Raw genomic sequence first — 23,782 nt, forward strand, 5'->3', positions numbered from 1 at the left:
CAGAAGGGAAGATTAACACTTTTGTGCAACCTTTCATCCAAAAAATTGTTATTGGATATCTTGTGTTGATTCTGTACAGACTTCACATCAAATGCAACTTTGTTTTTCATCCCTGTTGTGCATGGATATACCTTGTGTTTATGTTGGATCAAGTACTTCCTGTTGAATTGGCCTGATTAGCAAGTATAAGATAATATATCCTTTTATAAAAATATGATGCCCAGGACTGAACGCAATCAATGAGAGAGACTTGTATCGGTTTAGTTAATGAGAGGCTGTTTTCAGGCAGTGAAGCAGGGAGGTTTATTTTACCAATCTGTGACCAGGCTCCTTCTGCAAGGAAAACTAAACAATCCGATTAGGGGGCTTTTTTGTGAATGTTCCTAATCTTGGTTTTAATTAGCATCAACAAAAATAGCATTTCAATACTGTTATTCAGTAATAGTGTTGAAACCATCCATCATTAACAAGCCTTAAGAAAACCTGTTAATTTATAGTTAACTGCATTTCATGCTTTTATTTGTTGAGATAAATTTACCATTTAATAAATTGTTACAATAATTCTATGTAGGTTTTCAAGTCAGTTGCTCTGGTAACAAATCAACCTCATTTTCTTGGGATTCAATTGGAGTTCACTTTATAATGTGTCATCATTCTCAGAAAACCACTGCTGAAACTTATCAGCCATTGCATATTTCCTCAACATGATGGAAATGTGGAAAAGGGAATGGACCATTAAGCATTTTAAGCCTGTCCGGCTGTACTTTGAAATTGTGGCTGATTTGTAATTTAACCCTGCATACGCAGCTGTGTCTTGTATTTGTTTGGGTTGAGAAATGTCTGTCTAGTATCAATTGTAGTTCAGTTTTAGTTTAGCTACACAGCCCACTGAGTCCATGCCGACTATTGATCACCTCTTCACACCAGTTCTATGTTATCCCACTTTCTCATCCATTCCCTACACACTAGGAGCAATTTCCAGAGCCCACTGAACCTACAAACCCACACATCTTTTGGATATGGTGGAAAGCAGAGCGTCCAGAGGAAACCCATGTGGTCACAGGGAGATTGTGCAAACTCCACACAGACAGCACAAGAGTTCAGGATCAAATCCAGGTGTCTGGCGTTGAGGTAGCAGCTCCACCAACTGTGCCACCCCAGTTGCAGAAGTGAATTCAAATTTCTGTAACTGCAATTACAAATGTAGAAATACATTTTCAACAGTTTTGTTAATTTAATCAATTACTGTCTATTTATAGTTTATACATCTATCATCAGTTTATACAAGGCTACATTTTTAATGTAATCAACAAACCTTGATGAGTGGCTTTAATTCCATCATCTGAGTTGTTTGTTATTATGGTCAATAGTAGAGAACTAACATAGATCTCTGCAGGACACCATGTCACGCCCTGCCATTTAGAATATCAGTCTATTATCTGCACTTTGTCTCCAGCCACAGTGGTAATTTTTTAACTGATCGATAATTCCATAGATTTGAATTTAACTACATGTTATTGCACATTTTCTAAACTCTATATAAACAAGTTAGACGTTCTTCTGACATTCTGATGAAGGGTTTTTGACATGAAACATTAACTTTTTTTTCTTTGTACAAATGTTTTTTGCCAATTAATATACACATGTAGTGGCACCAAACGTGGTGAACAAACAGTTGCTTTATTCAGACATTACATGGTTGACGCACATGCCAGTTCGGTCCTCTAACATATTGTCATTGCAGCTGAGCGAGGGTGTTGTCTCAAGCTCAGCTACCTGTCGACTCTAGATTTCAAGGTGAGGTCTGCTTATGTAGCAGGACACTCCCTTTAACCCATGACGTCACGTGATAGCCCTCATAACCACTGACGAGGGTTTGACCGTAAGTGGTCTGACCCACACACATTCACTTGATTTATCCATTTTTTTCTTTTCTGTTCTGGATTATCTGGATCTTGACAGCTTTGAATATATTAATTATCTTTATTTTCCTATTAAATTAACTTGAGTAAATATACAGATATAGTACAGGTAAGATTATCAACATTTCAGTGTATGCTGACTAAATTTTACTTGTTCCATCTGTGGTGCCTTCCCTCACAGTGGGAAACTTTGATTCTGCTGTGTGGGGATGTTTTATGTTGGAGTCTATCGTGTGTTGTGTTTTTTTTATTCGTATGGCTGTATGGTGACCACGCATTTCACTGTACCAATTGGTACATGTGACAAATAAATGTATCTTGTACAATGCATTAAGCTACATTGAATGAGCCAGGTGATGATGTGCTTTAATCTGGTTTCAATTGCCGAGTGTGCCCAATAACATAATAAATGTTTGCAAGAATTAAATAGTCTAGACATACTCTCGAAGTGTCTCACTATTTAAAAAGAGAACTGAATTGTGCAATAAATCATTCTACATGGAAGTGAGGGTGAATGGGTAAAAAGGCACCACAAAATAAACACAGGAATACAATAATACAATTTTCAATTGTGATTGAACCAGAATAATAATGTATTAATTTAATTTACAATATGAGCAAGATTTTAATGATGTATATATGTCTTATTTCACATGTTTGCATTTAATGTGTGAAGTAAAAATAATCTTTTCTTTACCCCACAGATATTGTATGATACACAAGCATCACTCAATGCCATCAATAAACTCCCAACAGTGCCGATGTTGGGACTTACACATCGAACAAATACAGTCTATCAGTGTTTCTCAATACTACCACAGTCGCCCACACACATCAGACTTGCTTTCCGCAATATGTACTGTATTGACATATACTGCCGAAGTCGTGGTGTCGTGGCTATCCGTGATGGTGCCTACAGTCTTTTCGACAACAGTAAAATCGTAGAAGGATTTCACCCAGCTCCAGGCTTAAAGGTCTGTCATTGATCAGATTGCTAAAGACAGTAAAGGGTAGTTATCTTTAAAAGTATTTACTGGGGTTATATTATACCTTGTACAATGTCATTTTATTCCTATCGACACATTGCAAGAATATAGTGAAAATGTCTTCAGCAATTCATTCTTTTAAAAATAAAATGAGCCATCTATTTTTTTTATACATACTAAATCCTAAATGAAGTGCTTGTATGTGTTAAAACATACTGAATTAATTTGATTTTTTTAATTGCATGATGCTTATAAAAAGTAATAACCTTTTAAAAATAGATCATTCTTTTTTTTAAATAAAGTTTGTTGTAGGCAAGCTTTGATAGTGAAACTTGTGCTACATATATGTACGATCCAGGAATTCTAAACATTTCGTGACCCAATTATGAACGGATCAGGACAAATGTTATTGAAAACAATTAATGATGTGGCATTGAGAAAAGATATTGTCAGCAATGAGTAACCTATTATAATTCACAGCATGTGCCAGAGACCCAGGCTCTATCCTGATTACTGGTGCTGTCGGTACAGAGTGTATACGTTTTCCCTGTGACTGTGTGGGTTTTCTCCGGTTGCTCCGGTTTCCTCCCACACTTCAAAGACGTACAAGTTTGTAGGTTAATTGGCTTTGGTAAAATTATAAATTTTAGTATTAGTGTACGGGGTGATCGCTGGTCAGTGGGCCGAAGGGCCTGTTTCTGTGTTGTATTTTTAAAGTCTAAAGTAAAGCCGAAAGTGTGTGTAAGATGTTTGAGAATTCCTCACGCTCTGTTGCAAAGTACACCATAATATGGAAGAATTAATCATTTAAATATTGATCATCTTTCAGACTTTCTTGAACATGTTTGTAGACAGTACCCAAGATGCACGTAGACGATCGGTGAATGAAGATGATAACCCACCATCACCTATTGGTGGCGACATGATAGAATCGTTAATGTCTCAGCTTCAGTCACAACCACAACAGGTATTAATGCACTTCTAGTTATGCAATAAATACAGGCAGGGACAATTCTTGTTTTTCCAAATGTTTATTGCATCCTATGTGGAGCAGTCAAAAGCAATGCAGCTTGTGTGAGAGAATGATGACTATCTGCTATTTAAGTCTGTAGAGCTGCTGTTTTCGGTTTGGGTAGTTCTGGTCCAACATGATAGTTGTTTTCCTAAGAAACCTTGCGTTATACAAAATTGTGTTATAAAGATAATTGTGTCAGTGGTGGAAAGGGGTTAGAGGTGGGGGAGGGATAGTGAGAGGAATTGCTGGGGCTACTTGAAGTTAGTGAAATCAATATTCATACCACTGGGTTGTAAGCTGCCCCAGCATTCCCTCTCTCTCTATCCCTCCCCCACCCAAGTCGCACTAGCTTCTCGTCTTAACCTACAAACAGCTAACAATGGCCTGTTTCCTTTATCATCGGTACTTTTTTGCATATGTTTCATTCATTGTTCTTTATCTCTCCACATCAATGCCTATATCTCTTGTTTCCCTTATCCCTAACCATTCTGAAGAAGGGTCTCAACCAGAAACGTCACCCATAATTGTGTCTATCACCATAATTAATCTGGGGTCCCGACCTGAAATGACACTAATTCATATTCTTCAGAGATGCTGCCTGACCCCTGTTGTGTTACTCCAGCAGTTGTGTCTTTTGTTTTGAAGCAGCTTCTACAGTTCCTTGTCTCTCAAACATGTTAAACATGGGCAAATAGGACTAGCTCAGATGAGGCATCTTGGTCGGCATAGACTAGTTGGGTTGAAGAATCTGTTTCCTTAGGTCTGAAGGGCCTGATTTTGCACTGTATCACTAAAGTTTAAAGTAAAGTCCTCTTTTACATTTGATATACTTTAGGAGATTCCTGGAGGACATCTCTCTCTATTATTGCCACTAGTTTGCTCACTGACCAGGCTTTTAATTTTGCAACTTACCAAGTTTTTGAACGAGGATGGGGAAAGTAATGTACCTAACCAAGCAATTGTTGTTAAGTTATGACTGTTAACTGTAGCTGTTATGTGAAGAAACTAAGAGTGGTAGAAGCCAGTCAGTACTGCTGAGAAACGTTTTAAAATATGAGGGGGTTAACCTGCTTTATTTGAGACGAGACCAATTATTTCCTATTTGTTTTGAGGGCACATGTACATCTTTTTTGTTTCAGTCTTTTGCCAAATCTGGTTCAACAGTGACATACCCTCTGACATCGCCACCTACATCCTACCACAATACAGTCACTCCATCACAACAAATAATGCCGACCCAATCACCTGGTAAGCGAAGAGTGCAATTTTTTACATATTGTAATCCTAAATTCAGAGGCTTGTATATGAGCTGCAAAACATTTTTTCATTATATGATCTAGAACGCCTGAAAATGACACTTTTGCATAACAATGTGGCAATAATGGCTATACCAAATATTCACGTGTTTTGGGCAACCTTGCAAATGTAATGCCCAAATTATGTATCAATATTCATATATATATATATTTGTACATGTAAATAAAATATGCTAGGTTTAGGAAGATGAAATCAGTCAGGGCTTTTGAGAAATATAAAGAAAGCAGGGGAAAAAACTGAAGCAGGAATTACGAGGGCCAGAAGGGATAATGAAATGTTCTTAGCAGGTTGGAATAAATAGAATCCCTAGGCATTTAATGCATGAATTAAAAACAAGAGGAGAGTGTAGGATCACTGAAAGATAAATGATGAAATTTATTTGTGGCGTCGGAGGATGTGCGTGAGATTATAAATGAATGCTTTCCTTTGTATTTACCAAGGAGAAGGACATGAGGAATAGTCAGGTCCTTATTGCACAAATGTGCTAAGGTATTTTTACATCAAGAAGGAAGTGATATTGTGTCTCTTAAAGAGCATTAAGGAGGATAAATCCCCAGGGCCTGATAGGATTGGTCCCAAGTTATTGAGAGAGACAAGAGATCGCTGGGTTCCTGATCTTTTATCTTCTGTTGTCACAGCTGAGGTCCCCGAAGATTGGAGGAGGCTAATGTTATTTCTTTGTTTAAGAAGGGAGATAGGGATATTGTACACCGGTGAGCGTCACATCAGATATACGAAAGCTATTGGAGAGGATTCTTTTGGATAAGATTTACTTGGATGTTATGTGAGTTTAGTTTATTGTCACGTATACCGAGGTACAGTGAAAAGCTCTTGTAGCTTGCTAAACAGTCAGCAGATAGTCAATACACAATTCATGATTACAATCTAATCATTCACAGTGTACAGAGTAAAGGTAAGAAATGTTGCTGTAGAAGTAAAGATTTAAGAGTGTGGAGTGATTGTAATAAGAGATTGCAGATCCAATTCTGTGACAGAGTCGCCTGGGTTGGGTGCCATCTTGGAGATGCAAGATTTGGAAGAGAATGGGCTTTTTTTTAAATCAGAGAAGGAATGCTTATAATACTCCCCTTTTGAAAAGAGAATAGTTTTTAATGTTTTGCATTTGTTTAGAGTGTTGCATTTTAATCATGTCAAATTTTAACACATTTTAATTAATTGGCACTGGTGTAATCCTGGTGTTTGCTTAATGCTTAACGGCTCCTTGAGTCATTTAAGTAGTAGATTGCTAACAGCATGCAAAATTAAACTTGTACTTTGCGCAGGGAATTTACATTCGGCAAATTCCCCTAGTGGTGCAATTCGAGCACCCTCACCAGCATTTGCACCCTCTCCATCTCCATCTTCCCTTGGAATTACAATGGGACCGACACCAAACTTTGCAAGTCCACATGGTGAGATTTTCTGATTTGATGACTAAAATTAATAAATGCATGTTTTACCAATTTATGGTTGGGCGTTCGAATGCTTCTTTCTTCAAAGGTATTGTGATTATTTGATGGTGAGAGATATTGGAATACTTTGTAAGATATGTAGATTAGTTTCTATTCTTTTGATATTAATGTATATTTCGTACTGAGATTACTTCTGTGTCAAAGATAGACACAAAATGCTGGCCAGTCAGGCAGCATCTCTGGAGAAAATGGATAGGTCACGTTTCAAATCGGGACCCTATCCTTTTTATCCAGAGATGCTGCCTGACTCACAGAATTACTCCCAGTCTATCTTTGATATAAACCAACATCTGCAATTCATTTTTATTATTTCTGTGTCGGCTGTTTTTCCTTTTCAAATTGTACTTTGAAAGTTGGCTTTTAATGCTTAGTTCTGTAATCTAGTGCTATTGAGGTTTTATTTTTAGAGAAATAAGTTTAATTTTGAAAGAAATAAACTAAAACTCTTAACAGATACTACTTGTATCACCTACATAAGACTCCAATTTATTGACTGTAGCTCTGCCTTCAACACCGTAATTCCGTAGTAAACAACCTTGACATTGGGAAGAAAATCATCCACAAAATACAGGATGCCCAAGGGCATTATTGAGAACCAATAAAATCTTGGAAGCACAGTATTCCTCCATGTCTGGAGCAAAATGGTTTACAAACGCACCTTCAAAACAAGTTATTTTGTTGGACTTTAGATGACTAGAAGTGATGCCTTTCAAATTCCCTTAAAGAGCCCAAGGCTTTTTGGACAGATAAACAAGTAAATGCTCATTCCAAATCATGAACACATTATTTTTAAGTCTGAGATCATTTCAAGATTTACCTTTTATTTTAGAGGTTTTGGATAGTGGTTTGGCATAGATGTCTTCTTTAGTTTCTTTCAGAGAGTTGGTAAAGGAATAACGACATTGTGCTGATTCATCTTACTCTTTTATTTAGGTACAATTGATCCGAGCTCACCTTATTCAATGATGTCACCCAGTCAGCGTCCTGGAAACTGGCCTGGATCTCCACAGTTACCTGGATCAACTCTAGCACGCATTCCTGGAATGTCTCCAGCAAATCCATCCTTGCACTCTCCGATCCCTGAAGTATCTCACTCCCCAAGAGCTGGTACAAGCAAGTTCAAACGTCTATTATCTTATTTCCAAATGATGTTCAGTTTTTTCATAAAAGTACAAAATTCTATCAATAATCAATTGTGTGGATAGAAATGCTGGGTTAATTTTAATTGTATACATTTGCTATGCCTGCCACTCCTAAAGCATAATTTAAATTTCTCAACAGTTTTAAGAAAATGGCAAGTATCACAAATATTTGTATACAGAGCATGAAAGCTATAGTAATATCTGTACTTCCACTTTTTTTTTTTTTACCTCTTTGGGTGGCAAAATCCAGATTGAACATTTTAGATATGTTTGCATTTCTACACTGAAAAAGATAATGGAAATCTTGCAATTTATGGCAAAATACCAATGAAATATATGGAAAAACTGATGATTATCTTGGTGATGCATATCGTCGACCTAATATGATTATGATAAATGATAGTTACTGTCCCTTGGTCTTAAATGTGTTCAGTGCTAAGATCTTAGGATGAAATGCCTTCTGAGAAGGGGTAATTAATCATTGTTTTGATCGAGGAGTGGAACACTAACATTGCCACTTAAATAATACATTCAGCTAAGAGGAAACCATTGGTAGATCTGCAACTTGAATCATCCTCAATTATGTGATGTTGGAAGAGGATGGGTATTTGGCAAGAAATTATTGCAATGCAGGATAAAAATCCGTATCCATATTTTTTTTAAATAAAGCATTTGAATTGATTATTAATCTTGGATTTGAGTGTTTCATGGTGGAGTGTTTTGATGTGCTGACAAAGTGGCATATTTGGGGTTTGACAGGCAGCTTAAAGATGCCCACTGCATCCCTACTGACCTGCCTATACTACAGAAGCATGCAAATGGCATTTACTAACTCCATCATTAGTAAGGTGGAAACAATTTAAGGCCAAAAGAGATGCGGAATATTCTTTAAAATGTTTCTAGACTTATCGGAAATAATCAGAAACTCCACAGTTAACACCGTTAACCTACAATTAATCAGAAGAAGATATTTAGTTTGGCAGGGCACAATTAGGGGTGAGGATCTCTCATTGTGCTAGCACATTTCTTCTATTGTTACCATCTCTTACTTTATTCCTCATATGACTGGAATATTGCTTTCAGGTTTGAATTGTGATGAAGTAAAGCAGATCACATTTATAGCGAGTTCAATTGTGGTTCATGTGAAATACACTTTGACAACCATAATGGAAAATACTACCTTTGCATAAATAGTTATGGCAAATATAATATGTTGTCTTTTTATTTTAGGTACTCAAATAATGCCGACCAACATGCCCCCTCCTCGTACACTACCTCAGCGTTCGTGGGCTGCATCGATACCTACCATCTTAACACATAATGCCTTGCACATTCTCCTTTGTCCATCACCAACGCCGGGTCTTGTTCCAGGACTGGCTGGAAGTTACCTTTGTTCCCCACTGGAACGATTTTTGGGATCAGTTATGATGAGACGACACCTACAGAGGATCATACAACAGGAACCAGTAAGAAAAATAATAATTTTTCAAGTGAAATCAACAAATGCTCTAATATGAAGTCTAGCACATCTTTTTAAAAGGGAAAAATCATATATTAAGTATTTTAAAATTTTAAAGAGTTTTTTTTCCAAATTTCTACATTTACTATTAACTTGCATTAAATGGTTATCTCTTGCAGTATATTCTTCATCATGATTAGTGAAGAATATAATTCTTGCATTTTTTTGATAATATCCAGATGATGTAATTTTTAGCAATCGTAGCTATGATTTGTTAATCAGCTTATTTAAAAGAAACCAAAAATGGTCATTGTTTTTTCCTCCAGTTGCAGCTTATAAATTCCAATGAACCTGGTGTGATCATGTTTAAGACCGAAGCACTGAAGTGTCGAGTGGCACTGAACCCACAGACGTATCAGACGTTGCAATTCAAAGTAACACCTGAAACAACAGACCCATGGTTGCAAGAAGAACTACAGGTTTTAGAAAAGTTCTTTGAAACGAGAGTAAGTTCGAAAAAGCGCTGCATTTTTTTTTACCTGACATCCAATCTGGGTGAGCAGAAAATGTGTTTATATAGAGATTCCACCAGCAGGCCGGAGCTGTTGCCTCACCTGAGTTCCAGGCTCGGCTCAAGGGCCACAGCCTCCACGCTGCAGGCTCCAACACCACATGGTCTAACTCCTGGGTCCTACTGCTTCCTCCCCCTACAGGGGATGTAAACTATCTTCGGTGTAAACCAACATCTGCAGTTCTTTCCAATACATGAAAAATTTCATATTTATTCATATAGAAAATGGGTTAATGTATTGAGCAGCCATTGTGTTCAGTCCGTGCAGTGTCTGCTTTCTAAGGACTGACTGCAGCCCTCTCTCATTGCTGCTTAAAATAAACCAGATTATTTGCAACTTAGGGGTCATTCAATTCAATTCAATTCAACTCAATTCAATTCAACTTTATTGTCGTTGCACAGATACAAGTATGGGTACAACGAAATGCAGTTTAGCGTCAGTCCGTAGTAATAGTGCAATATAGAAATAAAAATACAGAATAAGCAAACAATGTGGACGGAGAGACTGGAGAAATCTATCGGCGGGACTTCGAGTTCAGCAATGTGATAGTGTTGTTGTAGAAGCTGTTCCTCATCCTACTAGTACGAGACCTGAGGCTCCTGTACCGCCTCCCTGATGGGAGGAGGGCAAACAGTCCATGGTTAGGGTGGGAGGGGTCTTTGATGATCTTCCCGGCCCGTCTCAGACACCGTTATTGGTGGAGGGCATCCATGGCAGGGAGCGGGGCACCGATGATGTACTGAGCGGTTTTCACCACCCGTTGTAGTGCCTTCCTGTCCGCAACGGTGCAACTGCTGTACCATACCATGAAGCAGGTGGTCAGGATGCTTTCGATGGTACAGCGGTAAAAGTTGGTCAGGATCTGGGGGGACAGGTGAGCTTTCTTGAGCCTCCTCAGGAAGTAAATGCGCTGCTGCGCCTTTTTGGTCAGCTTGGAGGTGTTGAAGGACCAGGACAGATCCTCCGAGATGTGTTACCCGAGGAATTTGTAGTTGGAGACGCGCTCCACCTCAGTCCCGTTTATATGGATGGGGGTATGTCTGCCCCCTCTGTTCTTCCTGAAGTCAACAATAATTTCCTTCGTCTTCTTAGAGTTGAGGACGAGGTTATTGTTGGCACACCAGGTTGTCAGGTGCTGGACCTCCTCCCTGTAGGCTGACTCGTCGTTGTCACTGATCAGTCCTACCACCGCGGTGTTGTCGGCAAATTTAATGATGGCGTTGGAGCCATTCTTAGGGATGCAGTCATGGGTGAAGAGGGAGTAGAGGAGAGGGCTGAGCACACAGCCCTGTGGCACGCCGGTGTTCAGTGTTATAGTGGAGGAGGTGAGGTTGTTGACCCTAACAGACTGTGGTTTGTTGGTGAGGAAATCCAGTGTCCAATTGCAGAGGGAGGTGGAGATGCCAAGTCCGCTGAGTTTGGTGATCAAGCTAGCGGGGATGACAGTGTTAAAGGCAGAGCTGAAATCAATGAACAGCATCCTGATGTAGGTGTTATTGCTGTCCAGGTGGGTCAGGGCAGAGTGTAGGGCCGCCGATATGGCGTCCTCTGTAGACCTGTTGGTCCGGTAGGCAAACTGATGGGGGTCCAGTGTGGGGGAGAGGCTGGCTTTGAGGTGAGCCAAGATCAGCCGCTCAAAGCACTTTGCAATGACAGGGGTGAGTGCCACTGAGCGGAAGTCGTTGAGACTCCCTGTAGCTGATTGTTTGGGCACTGGCACAATGGTTGATGTCTTGAGGCAAGTTGGGACAACACCCTGGGCCAGTGACAGATTGAAAATGTCAGTGAAGACCAGGGATAGTTGTCCAGCACATGCCCTGAGCACCCGCCCAGGGATGCCATCGGGGCCGGCAGCTTTGTGCTCATTCACCTTGCTCAGTGCATCTGAGCTTGTGCACTGAGCTTGTGTTCAGCTTTGCACGCTTAGATTCATGCCAGCATGAAGAATGCCTGTTTCCTCCTCTGTAACCTTATTCCTGAGTCAGTCCATCCATAAAGCCCTCATCCATGTCTTGTCGTCTCCAGATTTTATTATTCCATCACTTTTCAATGATCTTCCTCGGTCTATTTTCTGTAAATTCCCTCCTGCCACATTAACTAACTCACGGATCCTCATTTATCCAACACTCCCGCACTTTTTAAATTTTCAGTCTTGTTTTTGGATTCCTCCCCTCCCTATTTGCATAATCCTCCTCCAACTGTATAACCTCTTTGTGTAGCAGGGCTCTCGCTTAACTTTTTTTCCCTGTTGCCAGCCGGGCAACCTTGACAGCTTTTTAGGTTGACAAATGACAGTTTAGGTGGTCATTTAAGACGGTTTGCATGAAGCGTGTGATAATGGGCTTGGACGAAGTGCGTAGTTACCAGTTGGAATTATGCTCAATGAAGCATTCACATATTATGTTCAAGAAGGAACTGCAGATGCTGGAAAATCGAAGGTAGACAAAAGTGCTATACCCATCTTACACTAACTGACAAGAGATGGCCAAAGGACATAACTGCAGCAAATGTTCTTTTGGTAATATGTTTAAAGGTGTCAAAACAAATAATAACATTGGGGAATTAAAACACATTTGATTGCATTCCGTTATCAAACATAGTCAATGTTCGCTCTGAAGACCATGAAGCACAATAGGGTCAGGGTGTGTGTGAATCAGTGCGGGGTGGATAGATGGCGGTGGGGTTTGAGAAGGCAATCGGTGCGGAATGGATGGATTGAGGCAGGTGAATTAGTACGTGTTGGTTGGAGTATGTAAAATTGTGAGTGGAGATGTCAGTGGTGTTGAATGGGGGGTCGGTACGGTAGGATGGGGGGGGGGGATCAGTATAGGATGAATGGGGGTAGACAAAAATGCTGGAGAAATTCAGCGGGTGAGGCAGCATCTATGGAGCTAAGGAAATATGCAACATTTTGGGTCGAGACCCTTCTTCAAACTGTTCCCCCCATTCTTCTTGAATGGGGGGGATCAGTACAGGATGGATTGGGGGGGGAGGTCGGGACAGTGTGGATCGGAGGGTCTGTGCAGGATGAATGGGGGATCACTACAGGATGAATGAGGGGATCAGTATAGGATGAATGGGGGATCAGTACGGGATGAATGAGGGTATCTGTACAGGATGCATGAGGGGATCAGTACAGGATGCATGAGGGGATCAGTACAGGATGAATGGGAGATCAGTAAAAGATGAATGGGTGATCAGTAAAAGATGAATGGGGAGATCACTACAGGATGGATGGGGGGATTGGTGCAGGGTAAATGGAGGGTGGATCAGTGCAGTATGAATGGGGGGAGAAGTGCAGGATGATTGGGAAGGGGGGGTCAGTACAGGATGAATTGGGGGACCAGTGTAGGATGGATGGGGGGGGGGTGGCAGGAGAATCAATGCGAGGTGGGTAGGGTGATGAATAGATTGGGGGGGGGGGGGTGTAGATGGGGAGGGGAGCACAGGGGATGTCAGTGAGGACTGAATAGAGGAGGAGGGAATGGGGATCAGTGCGGGATGGAGAGGAGGGGTCCCAGGATAATAATAATAATAATAATAATACATTTTATTTATGGGCGCCTTTCAAGAGTCTCAAGGACACCTTACAAAAATTTAACAAGTAGAGGAAAAACATGTAAGGGGAATGAAATAAATAGTAGAGACATGACTAGTACACAAATTAAAGACGGAATTCAATTCAAAACACAATATGAGGCAATTCAAGCACAGATGAAAAGGGAGGGGGACGTGGGGCTAAGGATAGGCAGAGGTGAAGAATAAGAGGGATAGAGGGGGCGTACAAGAGAGAGAGAGAGAGGGAGAGGGGGGATGGAAGGTGCAGAGGAGGTGGGGAGGAAGGAAGGTCAGCGCTCCTCGGACAACATCGCCCCGCTGCCTTGGCCGTCCCTGTCCAACGCCCAAAGTGCCGCCGCCTCCACGCCACCGCCTCCCCTCCTCCGCCAGCCGACTGGAAGGTGCGGGGCCGAGCGTGCAGCTGCTTCAGACGGCAGAAGGAGGCCTCCGCCTCCCCCTCCCTCTCCTCCTGGCCTCGGCGTGCGGAAGGGGTTGTGAAAGCGCCGTTGGCGGATTTGCAAGCAGTGACCGCTATCAGGGCGATAGCGGCCGCTGCTTGCAAATCCGCCAACGGCGCTTTCACAACCCCTTCCGCACGCCGAGGCCGGGAGGAGGGAGAGAGGGAGGTTCCTTCCGCCGGGCGGGGTGCGGGAGGAGGCGGTGGAGCCGCTTTCGCGGCCGCTGTTGCCGCTGTTCGGGGCCCGTCTTTCGCTCCGATCCTTCGCCACCACGCACCTAGTATCTTTGCCCCACAATCAAAGATACTAGACGAATACAGCCGCCGCCGCCGACACGAAACGTCACGTTCCTATTCTCCAGAGATGCTGCCTGACCCGCGGAGTTACTCCAGTTTTTGATTGCCAAGCCGGGCAAAATGAGTCGGCATTTAGGTTGCCCGGCTGCACTTTGAGTGGTCAATGGCACCCGGGCAACCGTTAATTTCGAGCCCTGTGTAGGTAGTAGTTGAAAAGTAGCAAACAATCCTGTTTTGTGCTGCCCATGGTGTGAAGTCTGCAGTTGGAAGCTGGGTGCTGTTACTGACTGGCCTATTCTATGGTGGGGTTGCAGTGGTGGAAAGTATAACTAACTTAAAGAACTTTAAGGGGAGAAGATTTAATAGGAATCTGAGAGGTAACTTTTTCACACAGAGTATGGTGGGTGTATGAAAAGCTGCCAGAGGAGGTAGTCGAGGCAGGGACTATCCCAACATTTAAGAAACATTTAAACAGGTACATGGTTAGGACAGGTTTAGAGGGATATGGACCAAATGCAGGCAGGTGGGACTAGTGTAGCTGGGGCATGTTGGCCAGTATGGGCAAGTAGGGCCTAAGGGCCTGTTTCCATGTTTTATCACTCTATGACTCAAAATACCAGTTATTCTTTCTTTTGTGATACCTTTACTTCCTGGTCTATTTCTTCTGGTAAATAAAACAAATCTTCTGCGGCACGGTGGCACAGCGGTAGAGTTGCTGCCTTACAGTGCCAGAGACACATGTTAGATCCTGACAACAGGTACTGTCTGTATGAATTTGTACGTTTTCCCCGTTACCTGCATGGGTTTTCACTGTGAGCTCCAGTTTCTTCCCACACTCCAATGACATGCAGGTTTGTAGGTTAATTGGTTTGGTAAAATTGTAAGTTGTCCCTAGTGTGTGTAGGATAGTGTTAGTTTACGGGGATCGCTGTTCGGCGCGGACTCGGTGGGCTGAAGGGCTTGTTTCCGTGCTGTTTATCTAAACTAAAGCATTCACTTTAACATTATCACAGAGTGACTCACTTCTAGTTAAAAGATGGACTTGCAGTTCAATGTGCTTTTCACTTCTGAAAGTATTTTTAGGTAATTAAGTACCTTTTCAAGTGTAGGGTCTGTTGGAATAAGAAATGTTGCCAATAATTCACAAAACAATTGTGGTAGCAACCAGACAGTGGCAGGTAAATATTGTCCATAATTCCACGGAATCTTTTAAATGCACCAGAAAGGCAAATCAAAGTCTCATCTGATGGAGAGCTACCTTAAATGGTACAGCACTTCCTCAGCACAGCACTGTGACATTAACTTTCATTTTTGCGCTTATATCTCTGGCATGCCATACAAATTCTCATTGTCCTAATTCAAAAATAAATTGGTACAGGTTTAGTTTAAATATCTGACAGATGTGAAATTAAAAGTTTTAATTAGAATGTTGACTCCTAAAACTTCTACTTAGCTTTGAAGCGAGCTACTTTGTCATTGTAGCCTACCTGTTTTGCCATTTATAGAAGGGCACAGATACTTGACAGAGTGGAGCATATTAGATTGCTTTTTTAGAAAATTGCATAGGATCCTTGGATAAGATGTAATTTCCCCATCAAAATAAGTCATAAGACTGATTTAATAATTAGTGATGTGACATTAATCATCTAACCCTGCAAAAAATCTACCTTTACGTTTATTGAACTCAAACAAAATGACAATTACATTAAATAAATAACCTGCTATTTTTGTTATTAATCACTTTTTCATATATTACCATCCTAGCATTACAGGTATATAATTGTTTGTTTCCATTTGATAAGGTTGCTGGACCACCATTTAAAGCTAATACACTAAATGCCTTTGCCAAGCTACTGGGAGCTCCCACACACATCCTGAGAGATTGTGTGCGCATCATGAAACTAGAACTGGTAAGTGACATTGTAACGGAACATTAACAGCATCACAACATTCTAGTAACATCATATGATCCCTCTGAATACTTCTTTAACCAGGCATAATTTGTAATATTTTTCAGTCTATGATTTTAGAGCTAATTATTGCGTGGAATGAATGGATTTTCCAAACTGAGACTTTGAATATGTATGTAATCATTTTTGCCCCGCTTGAAATTCCTTCTTGTGCTCCATTTTAATATTTATGTAAAAGAACTTATGCAACTAAATATATTACATTCACTTAATGGCAGAGTAGTTTTATAACAGTATGTGTGTAGTTGATTTTTACCTGGCTTTCTCATGAAGTACTCCACTGTTTGCAACTTTGTTTGCTGGCAGTTAAGTTAGAAAAGCAAACTGAAGTGGATAAAACGGAGTGAAAATTTGAAACCTATTAACACTGTTGCTTTAAGTTTTGCAGTATTAAATTTAAGAACACTTTCTCAAAAATCTTCTTTAAAATGGTCTGGAGATATACCAGCATTAATGACATTGTGCAACTATGTATTACTTTTAGTTATTTTTTGTCATGTAGAATTCTACAGATTCAGAATTAGCTTGGGAAGAATTATGAATTTGAGAGTAATATTTTAAAACTTTACTTGAAGTACTAATCACAGAAGAAAATATTGAATATGGTATATTTGCACATTATACTGACAAAATATTTAAATAAATACTGAAAATTATGAGAATTATTTGGGGTATGTAGATATTTTCCAACACAGTTCTATTTGTAGAAAATAAAAACTAATACTATACATCTATATACCCAAAATAATTCTCATCTTCATTTTGTATTTCAATAAATAATGTTCTATTTTGCAATGAAGTTTCCCGATCAAGCAACCCAGATAAGATGGAATGTGCAGTTCTGCTTGACAATTCCTCCCAGTGCTCCTCCAATTGCTCCACCGGGAACACCCGCTGTGGTGTTAAAATCCAAGATGCTGTTCTTTGTAAGTAAAGCTCCTTTACTTTGAGTTCCTTGCAGTTTAAAGTCAAGTGATAGTAACTCATAAATGTAAGATATATTGGATTTGGTGCCATAATAAGATAATTATTAAAATGGGGTGTCCTGTGTATTCAAAAATGGCAATGGTGGTAGAGGGAGCTAAACTTCATGATAGTCAGGTGCATCATTGACTACGCCGGCTGACCAGTGATGGATGTTGTCAAAATATCCCTCCCGTGTGAATTCTGTTTTCTTTGCTCATTTAGTGTTGATTCCTTCCTCTCATGTCCTGCCTCCAATTGCATATTATTGTAGCTCCAAACCTTTCAGCGCACAATTACCAACTCTTGGTGACCATCCCATTGAAACAATGGATATTTTTTATATTGTTTCAAGTGAAGCTTGATTTTCTTCATATAAAGCCTTTGTTTGTTGCCGCTTTTGTTCTGCTCCACCTGACTCTCTAAATTCTTGCTTTGGCAACTGTCCTGACTTGTTCAACACAACAGAACTTGTCATTGATGAATGAAACTTTAGCGTTGATAATGACAGCAAGTTCAACTAATTTACTGTCCATGATGTCGTTCCACTTAACAAGGTGCAAAGTACTCAGATTTTCTAATAAATCTTGGAAGCTTTTGAATGTAGAAACAAGGAACTGCAGCTGCTGGTTTACAACAAAAGACACAAAGTGCTGGAGTAACTCAGGGGGTTTGGCAGGATCTCTGGAAAACATGGAGAGGTGACGTTTGGGTCGGGACCCCTATGACCCTTATTTGGACAATGGGTTTTTAAGAATCTTCCTTAAGATACTCTTCCTTCAGAGTATCCATATGTTTCACATACAGATTTCAATGAGCAGGCTGGTTTGTGTACTTAACATAAGACTACCAAAATATGATCTCTGTCTGAATGTGATTAATCACTTCCTTATCAATCCTTGCATCATTAGATAGTACACTTCCAAGATGGGTAAACATTTTGGACTTGTTTAACTGATGATACAGCTTTTAAAGATGAATAGTTTCATGATTTTTTTTAAATACATTTTTTATGGCATTTATTGCCCATAATGTCTTTGGAAAGGTGGTGCTGTACTGCTGCCTTGAACCACAACAGCCCTGATGATGAGACTCCCACATACCATCGGTCAGCAAGTTCCAGGAAGTTCCATTGGTAAAGTCATTAAATATCAGGGGTAGCTGGCTGAACTCTTAAGTAGAGATAATCACTTTTCTGACACTTTTGTGGTACAATGCTATTTGTCATTATCATCCCATGATTGCACATTGTGTAGATGCTGTTACAGGAAGGCACAGGCAGCTTCATTTTATTTGAGTTGCAAAAGGAATTGAACATTGCGCAAGCATTGTGCAGTACATCCCCACTTCTGACTTTATGATGAAAGAAAAGTTCTTGGTGAACAAGCTGAAAATCATTGGGCTAAAGATTAAGTTGGCCCTGCAGTGAAGGTCTGGGTTAATTGACCTCCTACAGCTATAACTATTCCCATCGTGGTGATATGACTCCAACCGTTGAAGTACGTTTCCCTTGATACCAATTGACACCAGTTTTCACTGGAGCACCTTAATGCCACACTCAATAAATGCTGCCTTGATGTCATCTCTCATCTCAAGTTTAGACTAAGGTTGTGATGAAGTCCAGAGTGGATTAATTCAAATGTGACTAAATCTGGATGTGGGGAGAAGGCTGTTGGTGAGTCAGTGCTACTTGATAGTAATGTCGATGGGGTTTTCCATCAATTTGCTGATGATGAAAAGTGGAGTAATTGTTCAGTCATGAGCCATATTGGATATGTTAAGCTTTTTGTGAATAGGACTCATCAGAAATAACTCAGTAATTTTCACGTAGATTACAATGATGTAAATATACTGGAATAGCTAGACTGATTGTTCTACAGCCATAGTCTTTTACTGCAGCCAGTATCACCATGTAGTCAAATTGACTGATGACTGGCATTTATGATGGTTGGCTCACAGGATTAAGCTCTTCTATTCATCATTTCTGGAACAACGTGACTGTGAATGCTTCAACTTGATTTTTTTGCACTCTTTTGATGGTCCTGCCATTATTAAGGATGGAGATGCTCTTGCAGCGGTCTCCTTAAATTAGCAATTTAATTGCCCACACCATTCGCAATTGGATGCGGTTAGATATCAGAGCTTTTCTTTATCCTACTGATTGTCAGACCATTCAGCTCTATTACATACTGTTGAGCATGTATATAGTCCTGCATTGCAGCTGTACTCAGGTGGTGTCTAATCACTTTTAGTTATGTTAGTTGTTGCTTTTTACTGCACTCCTAGAAGGAGGGTCCATCCCTTGGCTTGAAAGTAATGATAAATTGAGCCACAGGCTGGGTAACAGAGTATAGGTGGAGTGCATTTTATTTTACTGCTGATGATTCACAACCTTGTGGCTTCCAAATCTGTTCCAAGTCTAATATAGAATTTAAAATCCTCAGCACGTCAAGCAGCATCTCCTGAAAGAAAAACAGTTGATATTTTGGGTTGAAAACTTGGAATACATTGGAACTTCATCAGTCTGTGTTTACCCAATATTCCCACAACATTGGAGGGTGTCTTTGGTGACAGGACTTTGTCTCTACAGGGATGTGCAATGGTCACTTCTACCATTGCGTGAGCATTGTCAGTATAAATTGCAGATCTATTCCTATTCTGTAAAACGTCTTGCTTGAAATACGCAGTAGTGTGCAGTCAAAAGCAGAGCAAAATTCTTGAAAAATACATTTGGAGACCTCTGTTGCTATTTGCAATCTTGACAGATCAGGGAATTAGCTTTTGTGGATATTCAATTAGCATCTCCAATGTACTGATCGCTAACTATATCATCTGAATTTGGCCACAGAAGACCTAATGAAACAAGGCCCATTACAAAGCTAGAATTGGGAATAGAAGATGAATTGTTGGTTGTTTATGTCAGAGTTTGTAATACCAAAATGTAAGACTACTTTTTCTTCTATGTTTCCTCCATAACCTTCATCACTCTTATCTCCCAAAAGCTGCAACTCACTCAGCGACTGACAGTTCCACAGGAACCAATCAGCATTATTGTTCCAATTGTCTACGATATGGCAACAGGGGCAACACAGCAAGCTGATATTCCAAGGCCACAGAATACATCGGGAGCAGCTGCAACGATGGTTAGCAACATTTTGAGGAGGTTTTCAGAGGTGCACCAGTCACCACAGGGTAAGCCAAAAAAAAACGATTCTGTCATCCTCAATTTAATAATTTCAATGTGCAGAGAACTTGTATTTGATAGTGTGTAGGAAGAAACTGCAGATGCTGGTTTAAACTGAAGATCGACACAAAATGCTGGAGTAACTCAGCAGGACAGGCAGCATCTCTGGAGAGAAGGAATGGGTAATGTTTTGTGTCGAGACCCTTCTTCAGACTGGAGTCAGGGGAAAGGAAAATGAGAGATACCTCCCCCACCCAAGTCGCACCAGCTTCTCGTTCTCATCTAGAAAACAGCTAATAGACTGTTTCCTTTATCATCATTACCTTTTTCAATATATTCCATTCAGTTGTTCTATATCTTTCTTCTTCTGTCTATATCTCTCGTTTCCCTTTCCCCTGATTCCAGTCTGAAGAAGGGTCTCGACCCGAAACATCACCCATTCCTTCTCTCCAGAGATGTTGCCTGTCCTGCTGAGTTACTCCAGCATTTTGTGTCTATCATGTATTTCATAGTGCTCCACTGTTTATTAAATGACCGAATTATCACTGAAGAAATGCTAGAAAAGTTTGTTTTGGAACAGGAATGCTACAGGTTAGCACGCGACAAAAGCTTTTCACTGTACCTTGGTACAGGTGACAATAAACTAAACTAAACAAATAGCTTATTGCTGAGAAGCATAATCTGCAATCTGGTATCTTTCTCTTTGCTTTACCCTTTGTACTTTGTGCTTGGCTAGATTATATTCATGCATACTATTATCAGATTTGATTAGATAGCACAAAAACAAAAGTTTGTCACTGTACCTCAATGCACGCAACAATAATACACCTAAACCTCGACCTTCTGGTCCATCAGCCAGAAATTGCTGTGCTGCCAAATGAGGTCTGTTTGCTGTTCATTTTGAGGTACTCTGTGCTGTCTGACCCAAGTATAGATCTGGAACCAGAAACTATGCTCTGGTGGTGAAATAATTATTAATAGCAATTGGTAGGCCGATAATGCCAGGATACGCTGGTTAAGATATAGTCTGTGAGGGATCTGTTGCTGATGGGTTATGTCAAAGAACTTGGAAGTATCGTGATGCAAGTGTTTTCATTGTTACATGCAGTAGGATGAGGCTGGGATTAGGCTTTAGTTGGGATGGAGGAAGAGGAATCATTTGGCCAGGAAGGTCGCAGAGAGAGTGATAAATATTCCAATACAATGGCATTTTTTATAGGTCATATATATTTTTACAATATTAACTCCAAGCTTTATATTGTTCTTGATTGCAAGATACAGCATGAAAATGGACCCTTTGGCCCACCAACATGCTGACCATTGATCCCCCATTCACACTAGTTGTTCTACTTTCACATGCCCTTCCTACACACTTGGGGCATTTTTTTTAGAGACCTACTTACCTACACACCCGCATGTCTTACTGATGTGGGAGGTACCTGCAGCACCCTGAGGAAGCACACTCAGTCACAGGGTGAACGTGCAAACTCCGCACAGACAGCACCCAAGGTCAGGATCAAACACGAGTCTCTGCACTGTGAGGCATCGACTCTACCTGCTGCGCCACTGTGCTGCCCCTGGTTAAAATCCATTTAACCATTGGTTTAATACTGACGGGATCAAAAACTCAGACTGTAATTGATAAAGGCTGTAAAATCACTTTGGGTGCAGTAACCATTTGTCATTTTGCTACCAAGTTCCTAACTCTTTGACTGTAATGATATAAAGAATGCATGTTAATCTCCTAATTTGAGGAAAGACATCCTTGTGATCGAGGCAGTGTAGCGCAGGTTCACGAGATTGATCCCTGGGATGGCGGGACTGTCATATGAGGAAAGATTGAAAAGACTAGGCTTGTATTCACTGGAGTTTAGAAGGATGAGGGGGATCTTATAGAAACATATAAAATTATAAATGGACTGGACAAGCTAGATGCAGGAAAAATGTTCCCTATGTTGTGCGAGTCCAGAACCAGGGGCCACAGTCTTTGAATAAAGGGGTGGTCATTTAAGACTGAGGTGAGAAAAAAACGTTTTCACCCAGAGAGTTGTGAATTTATGGAATTCCCTGCCACAGAGGACAGTGGAGGCCAAATCACTGGATGGATTTAAGAGACAGCACCCGAGGTCGGGATTGAACCCGGGTCTCTGCACTGTGATGCAACAGCTCTACCGCCCCCCGCCCCCCCCCCCCCCCCCCCCCCCCTTATTGTTGCAGGTATTCATGATAGTTTGCTGAAGTGCTTATTTCAATACATGATCAAATAAACTTTGTCGAAGATGATGGTGCATATGTTCACTTGTTTTATTCATTTGTATGTCTACTAATGTTAGTAATATTACTTTCACAGGTGACTGCACAATCTATGCAGCCGTGAGGGAATTGATGGCAAACCTTACACTGCCCCCTGGGGGTCGACAGTAATTCTGGATTTGTGGTTTTGTGGAGAAGATGATTTTGTGCAACATAATTAATTGGACAGATTGTGATGCAAAACAGAATTAAGGATTCTTAGTATTGTGCTCTAATGCAAGTTAAGAGCATGATTATTCTTCAGGGATTAACTTTTTCCAACAAAAGATACATCAGTTTGTATACGTGCTGTTATATAGTGTATTTTATAAACTGCATTTCAAGAAAAATATAAAATCTGGAAAGATTTCTGTTTGAGTTAGAATTAACCCTAGTTATAATATTAACGAGGAAAGGATTAGGTTATGATTATGCCCAAAGATGTTTTGTTTTTCTAGAGAGAACACAAATGTCAGTTTTCATATGTTCTGCCATAGCAGCTTGAATTTCATTTGTTCTCATACTTATTTGTTATATTGATGGTTGTTGTAATGTAAAGTGTGAAACTTTAATGGAGCTGTATTTTATTATGACTGCTTTAAATCTTTACAGAAAACTTGAGTCCTTTGGTATTGGCTCAGAAACAATATTTAATAAACAAGTAAATCAAACCACTATTCCTTGTAATATACTCAGTAGTTTGAACATGGTGTAGTATGTACAGCAGCAAACATTTGCCTATGAATTAACCTTATTCTTGCCTCTCAAAGCCTTTTCTAAAGTTGTTTTATTTTACTTTTTAATTTACAACAACTTCACAACATGAAATAACTTCTAAACAGTTACTTAGTGTTAATATTTTTCTGAAGGTTTATGTATCAATAATGTTTTACTTTTATTCATATTTTGTTACATAATGAATTTTAAATGAATTATTTTAACTGTTTTGTACTTTCTCTCATATAAACTTTTGAATTAACTTATGTTGGCATGAAACATGAAGATCTGATGTACTGGAGCAAGTGTTGCAGTATTGGGTGTAATTTTGGTTGACCAGTTATAAGAAGGATATCATTAAGTTATAAATGGTGCAGAAAAAAATCACAAGGATGTTGCTGGGATTGGAAGGCTTGAATTATAAAGGGACATGTTATGGATAGGGACATCTAATATCTT

The 23,782-nt window shown here is 40.1% G+C and overlaps 1 protein-coding gene across 3 annotated transcripts in view; it reads left to right on the forward strand.

The window, feature by feature from the left end:
- med14 (mediator complex subunit 14) overlaps positions 1-23,281 on the forward strand; it is a 66,916-nt gene extending 43,635 nt beyond the window's left edge. The window contains exons 21-31 of one of the 3 annotated variants that reach the window (XM_033033100.1): positions 2,627-2,896; positions 3,738-3,875; positions 5,063-5,171; positions 6,524-6,652; positions 7,646-7,819; positions 9,085-9,320; positions 9,640-9,819; positions 16,000-16,107; positions 16,968-17,093; positions 20,133-20,322; positions 22,665-23,281. In XM_033033100.1, the coding sequence (XP_032888991.1) occupies positions 2,627-2,896; positions 3,738-3,875; positions 5,063-5,171; positions 6,524-6,652; positions 7,646-7,819; positions 9,085-9,320; positions 9,640-9,819; positions 16,000-16,107; positions 16,968-17,093; positions 20,133-20,322; positions 22,665-22,738 (1,734 nt within the window). In that variant the 3' untranslated portion in view covers positions 22,739-23,281. Of the gene's footprint in view, positions 1-2,626; positions 2,897-3,737; positions 3,876-5,062; positions 5,172-6,523; positions 6,653-7,645; positions 7,826-9,084; positions 9,321-9,639; positions 9,820-15,999; positions 16,108-16,967; positions 17,094-20,132; positions 20,323-22,664 lie in introns of all 3 variants that reach the window. The other 2 variants (XM_033033099.1, XM_033033101.1) reach the window with 2 other exon arrangements.
- Positions 23,282-23,782: the final 501 nt, after the last annotated feature.

Source organism: Amblyraja radiata, chromosome 14 (assembly GCF_010909765.2).
Source record: "Amblyraja radiata isolate CabotCenter1 chromosome 14, sAmbRad1.1.pri, whole genome shotgun sequence".
Classification (NCBI taxonomy): Eukaryota; Metazoa; Chordata; class Chondrichthyes; order Rajiformes; family Rajidae; genus Amblyraja; species Amblyraja radiata.